At 42.4% G+C, this 17,508-nt stretch overlaps 1 protein-coding gene across 4 annotated transcripts in view; it reads left to right on the top strand.

Moving 5' to 3' along the window:
* MAPK9 (mitogen-activated protein kinase 9) overlaps window positions 1–12,713 on the top strand; it is a 72,156-nt gene extending 59,443 nt beyond the window's left edge. For 2 of the 4 annotated variants that reach the window (XM_040241411.1, XM_040241412.1), the window contains exons 9-12: window positions 1,003–1,127; window positions 2,661–2,724; window positions 3,980–4,051; window positions 5,700–12,713. In XM_040241411.1, coding sequence (XP_040097345.1) covers window positions 1,003–1,127; window positions 2,661–2,724; window positions 3,980–4,051; window positions 5,700–5,842 — 404 coding nt within the window. In that variant the 3' untranslated portion in view covers window positions 5,843–12,713. Of the gene's footprint in view, window positions 1–1,002; window positions 1,128–2,660; window positions 2,725–3,979; window positions 4,052–5,694 lie in introns of all 4 variants that reach the window. The other 2 variants (XM_040241414.1, XM_040241413.1) reach the window with 1 other exon arrangement.
* The last annotated feature ends 4,795 nt before the right edge of the window (window positions 12,714–17,508 follow it).

Below are 17,508 nucleotides of genomic sequence, written 5' to 3'. Positions count from 1 at the left end.
ATTTGATTTTCTCTACATCAAGACAAACTGTGCCTCATTCAGAAGCGTTCCATCTCTCCTTTGCCTACACATGTGAACTTTGTTTGGTTTTGGTATTCATTTGGCTGTCCTGGGTCTTCGCTGTGGCGTGTGGGGTCTTGGGTTGCGTGTGCAAGCTCTCAGGTGGAGCATGTGGGGTCTAGTTCCCTGACCAGGGGTTGAACCTGGCCCCTTGCACCGGGAGTGCAGTGTCTCAGCAACTAAAGCACCAGGGAGGTCCCACCTGTGAATTTTAATTGCTGAAACCTAGGTGAGCCTTGTATTTAACCAAGTTATTGAACTTGTTGAATTTTTTCCTAGCTACTAATCTCTAGATTTTTTTTTTTTAAGTGTACATTGTAGGCAAAGCAGAGGGTTTCCCTGGTGGCTCAAGATCCCTGGGCTCGATCACTGGATTGGAAAGATCATCTGGAGAAGGGAATGGCTACCCACTCCAGTGTTCTTGCCTCAAAAATCCCAAGGACACAGGAGCCTGGTGGGCTAGAGTCCATGGGGTTGCAAAGAGTCGAACACGACTGGGAGACTACGCACAGCACGGGCGAAGCAGAGATATCTGTGAATTGTTGACTATGATGCACATGTGAAGTCATTGTGTGGCTTAATCTGTTCGGTTTCACTTTGATGTGGCATCAAGAGAAAAGGCTTGCCCGTGCTTCATGTGCGCACTCTCGGCAGTGCCACCCTCGGCTTAGCTCCTGTACCCTCCCTGTCCATGGCTTGTCAGCCTTATGCCCTGTCCTTCTCCCCTCCCAAACTCAGGCCAAAAGCACCTTGGAAAGCCTGGTTTGTAGGAAATGGCTGCTTGATTTACTCTTAAAGAAAGAGACTAGTAATCCTGAATTTATCACCAGTTTCTCAGCGTTAAATTTTTGTTCTGTCTGAGCGGTCACATTTAGTTCTTTATTGTGTGATTCTCAGGATAAAATTGTTACTTTGTTAATCTAATATTTGTTTTTACCCTAGCAAGTCAAGCCAGAGACTTATTATCAAAAATGTTAGTGATAGATCCCGACAAGCGAATCTCTGTAGATGAAGCTTTGCGTCACCCTTATATCACTGTCTGGTATGACCCTGCTGAAGCAGAAGCGGTAAGCATCTATTTTGAAAAGACTTGTGTGTAAAGGCAGGGTATACATTTCGCTGGATCTTCTGTCTGTCAGTCTGAAATGGCTACACAAAGATTTAAGGTTAAAAGGACTCCTGATTACTTTGAGGCCATAGAGCCGGGGTCAAACCCCTTTTAGGACTCCTTACTGGGGCTGAGCTCCAAGTACCTCAGGGTGAACATGCTTGTGCTGTGGTGATGTAATTGTCTTCATTTATGTCGATGCTGATGTGTGATCATAATATCACCGTCTTTAGCCATCCATTTGTGTACCTGGTACTGTGCCTGGGTTTTGCTTTTATTATCTTGTTCAGGTATCCTGTCAGGCTAAGAAACTTGCTGAAAATCACAGGTCTGGACGTCCTTCCCCAGAGGTACCTGTTAGAGGAGTTCCACTTCTGAGTGTGGTGCTCATGTGCATTTTCCTATAGCATCCCTGGTATGGATGGTCTTTAGTTGAAAGTGAAATAATTACATGGTGGCATGCTCATTATTGGGCTTTCCTCATAGCCCAGCTGGTAAAGAATCTGCCTGCAATACAGGAGACCTGGGTTCGATCCCTGGGTTGGGAAGATCCCCTGGAGAAGGGAAAGGCTACCCGCTCCAGTATTCTGGCCTGGAGAATCCCAGGGACTATTACAGTCCGTGGGGTCACAAAGAGTCGGACACGACTGAGTGACTTTCACGTTCACGTTCACATGCTCATTATTAGGTTTTGTCCTGTGCATTTAACCACCATTTTATTCATTGTTTTATAGGAAAAGAATTTGATTTATAAACGTGATTTTAAGTAAATTTTTAAAGCAATCCACTTACGATTTGGGGACTGAATTTGGGAGTTCTAACAGGAAGAACTAAAAACTTGAGTTATATTTTGCAGCTTCTGTATTTCCTAGCACAGTACCGTGTCCAGAATGGATCTCTAGGAAGCAGCCTGTGATTGCTAATTTTATAATTACATTTGGGCAGATGTCCTTAGAGTGTAATTATTAGCAGGAATGCTGCTGCTGCTGCTGCTGCTGCTTCAGTCGTGTCCGACTCTGTGTGACCCCATAGACAGCAGCCCATGAGGCTCCCCGGTCCCTGGGATTCTCCAGGCAAGAACACTGGAGTGGGTTGCCATTTCCTTCTCCAATGCATGAAAGTGAAAAGTGAAAGTGAAGTCGCTCAGTCGTGTCCGACTCTTAGCGACCCCATGGACTGCAGCCCACCAGGCTCCTCCGTCCATGGGATTTTCCAGGCAAGAGTACTGGAGTGGGGTGCCATTGCCTTCTCCGATTAGCAGGAATATAATAGGTCTATTTTTGGTTAATTATTCCGTAATTATTTTGATTTGAAACCAGTGTAAATATCATACTTAGAAATCTTTAAGCCACATATTGAATGAAATTACATCAATATTATAAATATTTTATTATTTTTTATAAGTATTTTAGAAGTCTTACAAGTGATTCATTTTCTTCATGCCTCATTATTTTTTCAACTATTAACTTTACCTGTAAAATTTAATTTTTAGCCACCACCTCAAATTTATGATGCCCAGTTGGAAGAGAGAGAACATGCAATTGAAGAATGGAAAGGTAAAGATGGAATTTATTTTGATTGTTACACATTTCTTGAAATGGGGCAACTTAACACTTTTTGACAGTAGCCTTTCTAAGGGAGGGGTGGAGACCTTTCAGCCCTTATCCTCTCTCTTCCCACTTCCCAGTAGATAAAGAACTTGAAGATAGCAAAATTAGAGAGGAACATGTATGAATTGCATATTTGCTTCAGAAGACAAAAACAAAGGCTTTTCACACATCTCACGTTATGGAATCTTGATTTGTAAACTAAATTCAGTAAGTGTATTACACTTAACTTGATAACATGTTGCAAACTATTGAGTAACCCCAATTCACAGGCCCCTGTAAAGCAGATATGAGAGACCCCACTGGGGTCATGGGAACTTCTGCTGTATTTGTAAGCCTTGTAGTTCTATATGCGTTTTAAAATAAGAGTTTGGATGAAATTGCAGATCAAAAATATGCAAATAGTTATTATTACCACTCTAACGAGACAACCCACAAGAAACTAAACCAGTAATAAAGAGGTTAAACTAAAAATATTTCATTAAAAAGCAGAATCAATAATAGTTGAGAACTGTGGTCAGCATAAGTCAAACATGGTAGCGTGTCCTGCCCAAGAGCCACTCCGTGGGCTTCAGGGAACCAGTGGCCTGCAGTGCACACAGCCACAGCCTCGCTCTGTGCCTGCACTGTGCTGATTTTATTTCACGAATGCCAAACTTTTAGGATGCTGCTAGTATCTTACTTCATAGGTAGTTCTTCTGACAAATGAAAATTGAGGAAAACTGAGATTGAAACCAAGAAAAAACTTAGGTAACTAGACCAATTTCTGGCCAATCTGGAGGAGTTTACATTTGAAGAACCGCAATGGTGGAGGAAAAACTGTGCAAAAAGATGTGAGAATATCCAGCAGTTAAACTGTTCTGATAGAGTCACTTAGCTAGTACTTTTCCTCCTTCTCTCCCCACTCCCCATGTCTCTCTCTTCACTCTCTCCCTACCCTCAACTCTGTAAAGCCCACTAGTGGATCCAGAGCTGCCCTGCTTTTATGGCCTTCATAATTGGTTGGTTGAAAAGATATAATTGGTTTGAAAAGATACAAGGAATCAAATTATATTTTGGTCTAGGTAAACTATTACTTGTCTGTCTATCACGGTTAAAAATAGCACATCACAGTGTCCTTGGAGTGGTTCCAATTTATTTGGAAGCAGGGTTTAGAGATGCAGAGAAACTGATGAAGCATTCTAACTTGCATTTCTATTTGAAGAGCTAATTTACAAAGAAGTAATGGATTGGGAAGAAAGAAGCAAGAATGGTGTTGTAAAAGATCAACCTTCAGGTTAGTGATTGCTTTAATAGTTTGATTACATAATACTTTTCTTTCTCTATTCTTTTTTTGCAAATGGCAACAGCGTTTTAAGTGCCGCCTTGACCAGCATTGGATTTGAAAACTCCTTGTGTGAAATACTTTTCTCTTTTCGGTCTGCTCTGGTTGTAGCAGCTAACATTTTATTGATGACAGGCAGTGAGTGAACCAACTGTATTGTGAATATTCTCGGTTCATCCTGTAACAGCTACTGTCATTTTCATTTATAGATAGGGGAATTGAATTTAAAGCTTTTCAACGTGCATGACCTTCTTTATATTGCCCCCAACCAATTACAAAAGAAAATTAACATAAGTCTAGATAAAGTGGAATTTGGTTTTCTTTTGAGAAAATTGTTCATATGATTCTCCTATCTTTGTGGTTGATCTTCTTAGTGGTAGAAGTCTGACTAACAATTAGGAAGCTGTATGACTATTAGAGGCATAATATATATGGTATTGGAGAAGGCAGTAGCACCCCACTCCAGTACTCTTGCCTGGAAAATCCCATGGACGGAGGAGCCTGGTAGGCTGCAGTCCATGGGGTCGCTGAGGGTCGGACATGACTGAGCAACTTCACTTTCCCTTTTCACTTTCATGCATTGGAGAAGGAAATGGCAACCCACGCCCGTGTTCTTGCCTGGAGAATCCCAGGGATGGGGGAGCCTGGTGGGCTGCCATCTATGGGGTTGCAGAGTCGGACACAACTGAAGTGACTTAGTAGTAGTATATATGGTATTAACTTATAATACCATCTGTAAGGTTCTACCTTAAACAAAACTATCTTTACTTACGTTTATTTCACATTTGTATTCACTCCACTCCCACTGGAAAGCACATGTACACTCCACACACATGTAAGTACATATGGGGCTGTTTCTTATTCTTGAATTTTATATTCAGCATGACACGTGTCATGGAGATCGTATAACTTCAAGAAAAATTTAGATGCTTATAGTCAACTAATCACAAATTTAAGACTGACCTCTGAGCCCCTGGATGTTTTATTTTTGTTCAAACCAGGCTAAAATATAGATGGTGGGAAACAGATTAGTTTCATTTGCCTTGAAATGTCAGTTTTGGGGATTTAGAAGGCAAATATAAAATGAACAAGAGTCCATTAAATTTTGTTCCTATTTTTTTCTTGTTTGTATCATTCCTTCTTTTAGAAGGTATTTTTTATTGCAAAAGAATTATTCAAAGGTTGATGTTTTCCCCCTTCGATTGTTTATGAAATGTCTGATGACACTTGAATCCTACTTGGACTTGAGCCTTTTGTGATACTGATAATTTTAGGATAAATTCAACAATTTTCTTTTAATATCTTTTTAAAACCAGAAGGTATTTTTAAGGTAGTTAACATGACTATACATGTGTGTGATGTTTAGCCACCAGGAAGAAAGAGAATGTTGCAGTGAAAGACAGAGGAATACTTGGGATTTTGAGCCTAAAGAAAGACTCCACAAAAAGTTCAAAATGTACAGTCAACTAACTTCTTGTCTATACTAATAGTAAAGGAAACTGCAAAAGGACAGAGCTGAGAAATGGCCTGAAGCCTCACTGCCTGGGTCTGCAGCAGTGTCGTGCCTCAGATTTTATTATATTTGGTTTTCTTAGCACAGATGCAGCAGTAAGCAGCAACGCCACTCCTTCTCAGTCGTCGTCCATCAATGACATTTCATCCATGTCCACGGAGCAGACGCTGGCCTCAGACACAGACAGCAGTCTGGACGCCTCGACAGGACCCCTGGAAGGCTGTCGATGATGAGTTAGAAATCGCAAGCTTGTCGTCAGTGAAGGAACTCTCACTTCCACGGGCGTGAAATACTGGGGAGTTGATGGAACCAAATAGAAAAACTCCATGTTCTGCATGTAAGAAACGTGATGCCTTGCCCCTACTCAGTTGTACTAGGCTTGCCTTGCTTAGATTATAAAATGAAGCAGATTCTGTCTAAAGAAAAAAAATACAAACCACACACATTTAGAAATTTTGTTCAAGGTCATTTCAGGTGAGCAATTAGAATATATGAATTTTTTTTTTAAGTTGTGCGGTAATAGTGATCATTTCTCATCCTCAGTAACTGTTGGGATTTATATGCATGACACAAATGCTTGCTTGGATTTGCCCTCTAGCACTTTGGAAATCAGTATTTATAAAGCCAAATAATCTTCAAGGTAGTGCTGCTTCTAGAGTTGTCTCTTAATCCTCTTAAATAATTTTGTGTTTGTCCAGAAAAAAAAAAAACTAGATTTATGTGTATTAATTGGCCACCATCATACTGTATCTTACCTTCTTTTAGGGTATGAATTAACTTTCTTTCATATTTCAGAAGGAATATAATTAAATCTATATCATGAAAAAAAATGTAGCTTTTCTTTAATTTGTCATGTTTTAGGCTGAGAATTATCACTGCTAAGACCAAGACACTTTGTTTTCTCTAAACTGTGTTAGTCTGGATGACTGTACATTCAGTTTCACTGCACGATAGCATTTTAAGTTTTGTTTTATGCTGCTTAAAACATATACATTTAAAATCCTCTTTACCCCATCTCTTTTTTCTTGGTCTTCTGGACTTACTAATTTGAAGTGCTACCTAGAACTTCATCTTCCTTATTAGCCACTGAACACCCATGTCAATCATATATGGCAAATAGATTCTTGACCCCATCACCTGCTGTTAGAGTAGAATTTTACGAAGTGATCACTAAAGATGATGGCAGTCACTTGCCGAGTGCTTGTTTTGCTTGCGCCTGGACTGGGTCCTTTCTTACCTCCTCTAGGGTAAGATACATGATTTCACAAGGCAGAGTTTCCCTCTTCCAACACAGCATTATTCCTCAACTTTCTTTCTTTTATGAAAGAAACCACCTAAACCCCCTTTGGTCTGTTTTAGGAAGCAAGCGGGTTCAGAATGGCTATTTGTGGTGGTTTTCCACTTTGTGGAGGCGTTTCCTGTTCCTAAGGGAAGACCTTCTGAGGGATAGGGAGGAACTGTCCTAAAGGGCAATTATTAACTAGTAAATATTTCCTGATTTTAAGCTGCTCACCTGAAATTGATACTTTCAGACTAATATGGAAATTATTCAAGATTCAGTAAAATACTGAGTATTGAAGTGTCATTGCAGAAATGGAGTTATGCTGGTCACATGTGGCTGCCTGTGCTCGTAACGCTTTCCCCTGGAGCTTATTCTATTGCAGATTCGTATCTTTTGTTCAGTTATTTTGGAAGCTATTGGGTCAACATTGTCACATTCTATGGAATGTGTTGTGAGGAGGAACTTTATTAAGAAAGTTTATTATAAATATTATCTAAAATATATGATTCTCTCTACACCATTTGTATTTTATTGGTCTTATCACTGGAAACCAGAACCCTTGATGAACAAAATTAATATTGAAGTAATAAATAGTTTTCTACTGTGATGTTTAGACATGTTCAGCTGTAAGATGGAATACTAACTTGGATTGGGGCAGAAACACCTGTTACATAGCTGAGGATTATTTTGGCTTCAGAGGCCTGATGGTATAGTGAAGAAAGTTATCGCTGTACATATATAAACATCTTAAAGTGACCTAATACACATTCTTTAAAAAGACTTTACTAAATCTGTCTTTGAAAAGAAAAGGAAAGGGGAGAGTTTTAAAAATACATTATCTGTCCTCAGCTTATGTATATGCAGCACAGGAACGCGAGGGCACATGGAAGTCCCACTAGGTGATTGTACACTCAGCCAGGTGCCGTTTATAAATGGAGCTAGGTGCCATACAGAGTGGCTTTCTGCTCACTGATTCCTCCTGTGTTCACGGATGAAGTCCGTGATGGTGTGGACGGGTTTCCTGCCAAGACCACCTTCCATCGGCGAGTGATGAGTGCACCCCGGCAGGCCACGGTGCTGCGGACCGCAGAGCTCCATAGACGTACCTCACCCCAGTTCAGGGCCCTCCCTCCTGAGCTGGGACGTGCCAGGGACCTGGTGCAGTGCAGATGGTTCCACACTGCTCTCCATGGATAAATTCTGGTGTTGGATAAAGAACTGAAAAATGTGCTCAACTTTTCATCTTTTCTATTTTATTTTTGTAATTTATATTGTACACAGCCCTGGAAGTAACTATTTTGGACGCATATTTTTATAAACCAGGTAATTTATTATTAGCCTGGAATTTGGACTAGGTTCACTTTGTTTGTTGACTTAGTTTTTTGTTAAAAAGGAAATGACTGCCTACCCTGTCAGGTCTTCATTTTAAGTGCAGGTTCCAGAGAGCAGACAGGGTCTGTCAGAGTAGGAGAGCATTCTAGAAACATCCTGCTCAGTGTTGATCCCCTGTGGAAACAGGAGACAGCATCAAGGCTCTGCTTATCTGTGCACCACGAAACTCAGAGCTGCAGTCCTGAAAGGAGAAAATGCTTGGTAGGGCCCCTTACTGACACCCAGAGTCCAAAGTCCAAACACTGAATGCCCGACTGTTTGAATCCGGGTTTGATGCTGTGTAAAGTCATGGTAATCATATATGATGAGTTCATATGGTTGATTTCTAATGTAACTCCTCTGGTGTTTCATACTGGTAGTAAACACAGGTGTGACCTTTCAGATTGCATATCTCAAAAGTAACATTGCCTAATGTTTTATAATAAAATATATTATGTGTGTTTTGATTGGTGAAAATAATACAAATACATTTTAAAAGAGAAGTATATAACATGTCCAATTTTTGTGTGTTTTTAAATGACATTTGACTGTGTATTTCTACATCACCATCTCTGATTACAGATTTAACATGAACACAAGCAGATACTGGAGTGTTGTCATCTCAGTCAATATTAATAGATGTTTTTAAATTGAAAAGCAAAAGGGATTCTGTCAGATCCCTTACTGAAAATATTCTACAACTTCCTGAATCTAAATCTTCAGAAACATCCAGTGCAAGACTGAATATTTGGAATAATTGTTTTCTCGCAAGAGTGGCCAGAAGACTCCACCAATCAGTCTTTCCTTGTGTCACTTAAAATCCTTAATGGTGCCTGTGTGCTTGTAGTTTTCTGCATGGATTAGCCTCTTTCATTTTGCTTCTGGTTTGGAGGTACTTTAGGATGTTTACTCGGAGAAGGCGATGGCAGCCCACTCCAGTACTCTTGCCTGGAAAATCCCACGGATGGAGGAGCCTGATAGGCTGCAGTCCATGGGGTTGCTAAGAGTCGGACACAACTGAGCGACCTCACTTTCACTTTTCACCTTCATGCATTGGAGAAGCAAATGGCAACCCACTCCAGTGTTCTTGCCTGGAGAATCCCAAGGATGGGGGAGCCTGGTGGGCTGCCGTCTCTGGGGTCGCACAGAGTTGGACACGACTGAAGCGACTTAGCAGCAGCAGCAGGATGTTTACTACTTAAAACCACAGGAATAGAAGGGCGCACAATGGCTCACTGTCTTCTTGCTGGGACTAGAATCATTCCAGATGGGTCAGTATCAGTCTTAATTTTAAAGATCTCTAGGAAAGGAAAGTGAAAGTCCTTCAGTCATGTCTGACTCTTTGTGACTATACAGTCACATGGAATAGGAAAACATGTCTCTTGATAACGATCTGGACTCCATTTCTCTATTACTCCCTCTTCCCACTTTCAATGTAGATAGTACTGAAATACTTTAAATTTATTGACTTAAATGGTACATACAGATTTTGGGGGGATTTTTTTAATGGGAGGAGGTGTGGTGGTGTTCAGTCACTAAGTTGCGTCCAACTCTTTGTGAGCCTATGGACTGCAGCGTTCCGGGCTTCCCTGTCCTTGACCATCTCCCACAGTTTGCTTAAACTCACGTCTATGAAGTCGGTGATGCCATCCAACCATCTCATCCTCTGCTGTCCCCTTCTCCTTCTGCCTTCAATCTTTCCCAGAATCAGTATTTCAAAATAACTTACTGTATACTTTCCTGAAGATTGTATTTTGTATTTAAGTGTAAGCTTACCTTTGGCAGTAAGGCAGTTATTTGATATTTTTGGTCTTTCATCAGGAAAGTTGGCAACAGTAACAGAGTCCCAGCAACATCTCTTGGAAGCCAAATGTGGCCGTGACTTAAGAGGGATGTGCCTGTCCCGGCAGCCACTGGGCACTGCCGCTCACTGTTTCCTCAGGGCCCAGGAAGTCCTTGTGAACAAGGCTGTTTGCTCTGCCATTTCTGTGCTGTGGGACGTTAGCATTGGAGGGGAAATTCAGAATCAATTTTCTGACCCCCTGCACAACAGTTGAGGAGGCTGCAGCCACGTCGGAAAGGGCACAACAGGGCTGCCCCTCAGAATGCTGTCCTACTCATGCGGGTCTTACTGTTCTTACAGTCATGAACACACTTGAGAATCTAATGAAAACTGTGACACACACACCCCCCGCCCCCGCCTTAGAAAAAGGCCATGAGCACAAGATTTTGCCAAACTTTCTGAGGAATCCTGAACCCTGGTGGTTACCATGTTAAGAGCTCCTTTGTAGAAGCAGCTTCTAGATGCTTCATGGTCTTAGAGGGAGGCAGAGCCTGCAGGAGGGTTCTCCTGATCTTCTCTTTTCTAAATGGTTCTGACACTTTTGCAGACAGATCTTGGGTATAGATAGGGACATTTTTACTCTCAGCCCCAGCATAAGTCGACATTCTTGTTCTGTGTCCGAAAGAGCATATAGAGACTCGATTCGATGAAATGGGTTGTTTCCAGCATTCCTTCCACATGGGACTTAGCTGCAACATAGGAACTGTTGGTTTATAGTACAGAATTCATAGAAACACAGATATGATTAAGTGCACCTCTTCATTTTAAAGAAGTAGTTCTGTGCTGAGCATTGAAATACAGTCTTGGCTCTATTTTGCCTATGCAGCTAGATCTCATCGAGAATGGGACTGAACAAAGAGGTTATCTAGTTCACACTGCCGTTCAAAGCACTGAAGTTATCCAGCCTCTGCTCAGATGCTTTTAATGAAGAGAATGCTCCTCCCACTGCACTTTTTTAAATAGTTTTGACTGTTAGAAAGTTCTTTCCTGGGATTTCCCTGGTGGTCCAGTGGTTAAGAATTCTGCCAATAAAGGGGACATGGTTTCGACCCCTGATCCAGGAAGATCCCACGTGCTGCGGGGCAGCTGAGCCTGTGCATCACAGCTACTGAGCCCACGCCCTGGAGCCTGCGAGCCACAGCTACGGAAGCCTGTGCCCCTAGGGCCCGCGCTCCACGATGCGAAGCCCCTGCAGTGAGAGGAAGCCCGTCCACCGCAGCTAGGGAGCAGCCCTGGTCCCCTGCTATAAGCCGGCGTATAGCAAGGAAGACCCTGCGGGGCCAAAAGGAAATAAATGAACAAATTGTAAAATAAGTTCTTTCTCTAACTGAACAGAAAACTTGGTTCCCGCAACTTCCACCCATTGGTCCAAGGTCTTTCCTTTGGGTGAAATAGAATGGGTCCAACCCATTTTTATGAGACAGGCTTTAATACATTAGTGGAAAAGATACGCTCCAAGTCTTCCCTTCTCTAGCTTAAACTCAAAGTTCTCACAACCCTCTTTCATATGCAAAAGCCCCCAGAGCCTCATCACCTCAGGGCACCCTAAAATTATGGACGCAGATGTGAATGTAATATTTCTGCACAGCCTGAGCACACACCCTCCAAGTGAGGCCACACTCATGAACACAGTCTCAGGTGGCCTGAGCTTTAAAAGCCATGTTCCACTAGAGGCCTGTAGTCTAGCAAAATGACTGGGTTTTCTGATGCTGCGGTTAATCCTGATGCTATCATTCCTCATAAGCATTCTGTCCGCCAGCTTGTGACATCCATCAGTTTTATGAGCATGAACAGGCCTTCTGGAAATTTATCCACAAGGTGACTGACTGCCTTGAGTGGCAGGACCGAGCCTTGAGGCAGTCAGTGCCCAGAGCCACGTGGCCAGCACTTTGCCAGCCTCCTCACTAGAGTTCTCAGCCCAGTGACTTGTCATTCAGCTCTTGTGGAATGTTATCTTGCCACAAGGTCAGGAGGAAGCATCTTGATGGACACCATACAGAAATAATGAAAACACTTCAGCAGCTGCCTCTGATCTGCTTGCTTCAAGAAAAGAAATTAATTTGGCAATTGCACTGGTTTTCAGAGTTTATGCTTTTATTTTCTCTTGGGAGGATCAGGTAGTAAGTGCCAGCCTCGCCTTCATTTCTACACCTTTGATATCTTGTGGCCACTAAGAAGTGTGACCAAGTGCTGTCTCAGTATTCACAGGTCAGTGCGTGGGCAGGGAGCAGGGCAGAAACGTGTGTTGGCCTTGTTCCGTGAGAATAAAGTGATGTGTTTTGAAGAGTACACAATTGTGATTCCACAAGAGGCCAAGCTGCCCTCCAGTGGCTGTTAGAGAATTGTGCCCATCCAGCACAGCCTGGCTCAAGCTGGGCATGACTTTAGAAGTTTATCACCTTGAGCATGCCTCGCCATTTTTCATCTAATGGCAGTCACGCTACTTTGTTTTCACTTGATTTTAATCTAGGCTAGAGTTGCAATTTAGAATTTCACTAATAGTTAAGTTTGTCCAGCTCTCTGTTGTAAAGTTGATGACTCGGGTGTTTTAAGCAGCAAATTATCATTCTAAAGATGCTATTAAAAAACAACTATTTGACCAGAACCCTCGGTTGTGTGTGTTTGTTCTCGGGTTTTCTCAAAGAAAGCTCCCTCACCACACACGACAGGGAAAGAGTGCAGCATGTGGAGGCCTGCCTCCTCTCCCCTTACCCACCCTCCTCACCTTGACTGTCCCTGTGCCCATGAGGGCTGACCCCTGCCCCTTTCAGGAACTTCACTGCTACAATCACCTCTATCCTGTGCCGTCACTGCCCCTCCTCTTCTCCATCATTTGTCATCTTTATGTCACCTGCGTGAAAAAGAAAAAGCTGCTTAACTCAGCATCACCCTTGAGTTGCTCCCCTTCACAAGGGAAATTGAAAAGCAGTTTCATTTTCTCTCCTTTCTCTTCTCTCTTCTCTCATCTACTTCCTTTTTTAATAAAAAAGATACACACACATATGAAAACATAAGAATGAGAAACTGAACATACCATATTACCCCATCTGGAGATGACCACTCTTTGTACTTAACTGTACTTGAAGATCATTTTCTGTGGACACATACATATCTAGACGATTTTTTGTTTTGCTTTTTGCCCAAATGAGGTCATACTGTGTGTGCATGTTAAGTCACGTCAGTCATGTCTGACTCTTTGTGAACCCATGGATTGCAGCCTGCCAGGCTTCTCTGTCTGTGGGATTTTCCAGGCACGAACACTAGAGTAGGTTGCCATTTCCTTCTCTAGGGGATCTTCCCCGCCAAGGGATCAAGCCTGTCTCTTCTGTCTTCTGCATTAGCACTGGCAGGCAGGTTCTTTACTGCTAGCGCCACCTGGAAGCCCAGTCATGCTGTACCTGCCTTTTATAACCTTCATTTTTCAGTTAACGGCCACCAGCTGTCCATATCAGTAAGCTTTCATCAGGTGTACTAGCCGGGGCCTTGGGATTTCCCCAGTGTCGCCAGAGTCCTTTCCTAGTGTGCCCTGCCAGGGTCCAGTTGAAGACCTTGCATTCCTGGTGTCTGGTTTCTGGTTGTCATGTTCTTAAGATTGTCCTAACCCTCCCTGACACCAACCTACCTTGTCAGGCAGGTCAGCATGCAGTATATGCACCTCCTGGCTCTGTGTGGCTGCTTCCACGGGGTTGCATTGACCATGCCCTCTGTCTCTGATATTTCTTGGATCTAGAAAGCATATCCAAAGGTTTGATAGACTCACTGACATCTTTGCTTATTTAAATGAAATGTAAGCAATATTGTGTCCTACATATATATATGTATATGTATATATATATAAAGGGTCAGGGCTCCCCAGCTAGACCGTTGACTGGGGAACCAGAGGTGAGTGGCAGGCAAGTGAGTGAAGCTTCATCTGTTTACAGCTGCCTCCCATCGCTCTCATTACTACATTATGACAGTGTAATAATAATAGAGATAAAGTGCGTGATAAATGTAATGTGCTTGAATCATTCCGAAACCATCCCCCTCCCCAGTCTGTGGAAAAATTGTCTCCCACAAAACCTGTCCCAGGTGCCAGAAACATTGGGGGCCGCTCGCTACTATATATGAACTCCCAGCAGAAGATGTTTAGTATCTTTTTGACCCACTGTCAATGATGCTAAATTGACCTCTGGGTTCAGATAGTGCCAGTCCGGTCCTCTGTCACGCAGTTATGTTTTGTTTCATAACTAGAAAGTTGTCCACATGGGCTTGCTTCTGCAGGGGGCCCATCCACCATATACCTTGTGCAGTTATTAACCTCAGGCGATAATCCTTGCCATGAGCAGGAATTTCACAATTCATTCATTCCGTTGATATCTTTCACCACCACTCTGTTGTCGGGGAGGGCTTCCTGGCATCAGCTCTGGCAGGAAGGCAGGGTCCACACCTGGTTCCTTCCCTTCAGCAACCTGTGCTCGGAGTAAGGTGTGGGTTCAATTGCCACCTCAGATGGGATCACAAGAGGATTCATATTTCTCTCTTTGAATATTTCCAGTCATTCTTTTTGAGACTTAAATTCTTAGAACTGGGGCCAGGGAAGCTGATTCCGTCCAGTCTTTTTGACTGACTGCATTAAGTTTTTAACTTTTCATTTTGAAATAATTTCGAACTGACAGAAAAGTTGCAAAAATAGCCCAAAAGGTGCTTGTGTATCTTTCCCTACCCCAGCTCCCAAAGGTTAACATTTTACCACGTGCGCTTGAGCCTTCTTTGTCTCCATACATACAGTTGGTTAGTATACATGCACACATGCACATCCACTTATATAGACCCATGTGTTCCTATATACACACATTTATGCTGATACATAGTCACTAATTTCTTTCCACTGATTGTTTTTACATTTGGCTTGATTTTTTAATGTTCGTAAACTCGTGAATAATGAGGTTTATGCATGTACTTTACGGACAAAGACAGGTATACATTATGGTATACTTGTATACCATTACAAGTATACATAAACATGTAAATAAATATTGTGTGGATATGTTAGTAGTGTTTGTAATAGGCGTCATTCATGTGGGTAAATATGTCCCACATGACTTAAGAGAACCTACTAAAGAATCAGTGTGTGTATGTGTGTGTGTGTGTGTGTGTGTGTGTGTGTGTGTGTGTGTGTGTAATGATTGACAGTACCAAGGGTATAAATAAATTTAAAAGGTAGTGGAAATCTGAATGCTTTCAGTAAATGCTTTCCTCTTCAGTAAAAGACTAAAATGCCAGTTATTTAACTTGGACTCATAATGAAGAATATTATACCCAATAGGCAAGTTCCTTTTGATCACACATAGAATTTAAAGGAAACTGACTATATACCAGGTCACAGAGGATGATCGATAAATTCTGAAGTTAAAAATACACAACTGTTTTTCTATGAGAATGCAATAAATTTGAAAAGATCTCCCACATCTGGAAACAACAATATACAGAGCAATCTAGATGAAAGAGGAAATCATAAGGAAAATTATGATATTTCTAAAAGTGCATGACCTCAGAATTGCACCACATACCAAATTTGATCCAGCTAAGGCTTAAATATTCTTATCAAAAAAGGACAGTTTTTTTTTTTTCAATGAGTTCAGTTTTCAAGAGATTGACAGAAGACCAACAGAGCAGGCTCAAAGGCAGAGAAGAGGAGGAATAATGAAGGCAGGGACAAGAAACTAGAAAATAAAAATGAGAGAAAAAAATCAGCAAAACTGGAAGATTAAAAAGCTAGACAAGCTTCTGGCAATACGATCAAGAAATAAAGAATATGCAAGTAACAGACAAAGTCGAAAAGGCAAGTTATGATAGACATTTTTTTTAAAATCTATAGTATTCTAACAAATGTGGTGATCATTAAGAAGTAGATAGAATTTCTTTAGAAATTAAGCACTAAAATTGTCTCAGGAATGATGATACTAAGCACATCAGACATATGAACTTATTTAATCTTCTCAACAGTTCTATGAGGTTGGTATCATCTCCATCTTAAAGTCTGGGAAATGGAGGCAGGAAAAAATCATAAATTGCCACAGCCAGAGTATGCAGAAAGGGGGTCTGAGGCCAGAGCAGCTGGTGCCAGCGCCATGCTCTTAGCCACTGTGCACTGCATGGCCTCCCAACCCCCTGACTGGATCAGTGTCCATCAGAGGAAGTGAAATGGTAGTCAAAGAGTTCCCCTGCCACCCCCGAATCCTCTCCAGGAAAAATCAACCTTACAGATCAGGTTTCACTAAATTTTCAAGAAACCCACTATCTTATCTAGCCTTTCAAAGCCACCCAACTCAGTTTAGGCTGGATTAATCTTGATTCCAAAATTGGATAAAGAGAGATCAAGATTATGCTATTCTTTCATGGATCCTGGCTGAATCCAAGATTGTGTTGTTTATTTCCAAATTCAAGGGTGACTCAACACAATTGTTTCCATAAATAACGTATTTTTGTTTAGTTTTTCAACTCTCAGAAAACTGAAAGGACTTCCTTTGGGGAGTGGCGGGAGACATCAAATGGTCAAATGTGCACGGCTGAGCTAGCAGAGAAGTGCAGGGACCGCCCCGGACCACCAGCCCCGAGACCCTAGGGCAGCCAGGATGGTGACGATGCGAGGATGTGGGGCTTGCGGCTGAGCACAGGCAGGCAACCTGGCCCAGTCTCTTCCCAATCCCCTGGTCTAGAAACAGCCCAGCAGCTAGCTGGAGGCAAAAAGCCCCACTCCCCAAGGTCTCACTGCCACCTCTGCACAAAATCAAAATGTATCCTTCTGCACAACTATGCCAGGACTCCTCATCTGGGCCAAGATGCTTCCCCGGAGCCCCCACTTCCAGGACTGCATCTGTCCCCTGCAATGCCTCATTTTTCAACAAACACCTGCTGAGAGGCTTCTGTGCCCCATTAATAAGACACAAATGGTTACTCCAGCTGAGCTGATGACTGAGGACAAGAGGTTGCCTGGGTAGAGGAGTCTCCAATCCTGCTGGCTCCACCTCCAGCAGATGGCTCAGCAGTGGCCGTGATGCTCCTGCCTTCCACTCTCGCCCAGCCCCCGCCCAGCCTTTACCCCTCCCTGGACTCAGCCTGCAACACTGCACCTGCAGCCACATGTCACTGCCTCTGTGGCAGCCTCCAGAGGTCCCAGCTGACCAGATGGGTGTGAAACCTGGGATCCCACTGCCACATTGCTCACACACACTGTTACACAGTCAAGGTTGCCAGCATCACACTTAGGATATTTGGCTGTCCTAAAACCACCTTCTGTGTTTTTATTCTGCTGGTAGATTCTAAACAATTGAAGGTCAGGAAACCATTTTGACCACATCCATTTGATCATAGAAAAAGCAAGCGAATTCCAGAAAAAAAAAAAAAAATCTGCTTCA

The sequence above is a fragment of the Oryx dammah genome, unplaced genomic scaffold (genome assembly GCF_014754425.2).
Source record: "Oryx dammah isolate SB20612 unplaced genomic scaffold, SCBI_Odam_1.1 HiC_scaffold_5, whole genome shotgun sequence".
Taxonomy (NCBI): domain Eukaryota; kingdom Metazoa; phylum Chordata; class Mammalia; order Artiodactyla; family Bovidae; genus Oryx; species Oryx dammah.
Note: the sequence above shows the minus strand (reverse complement) of the source record. Positions and strands in the feature narration are given on the sequence as shown.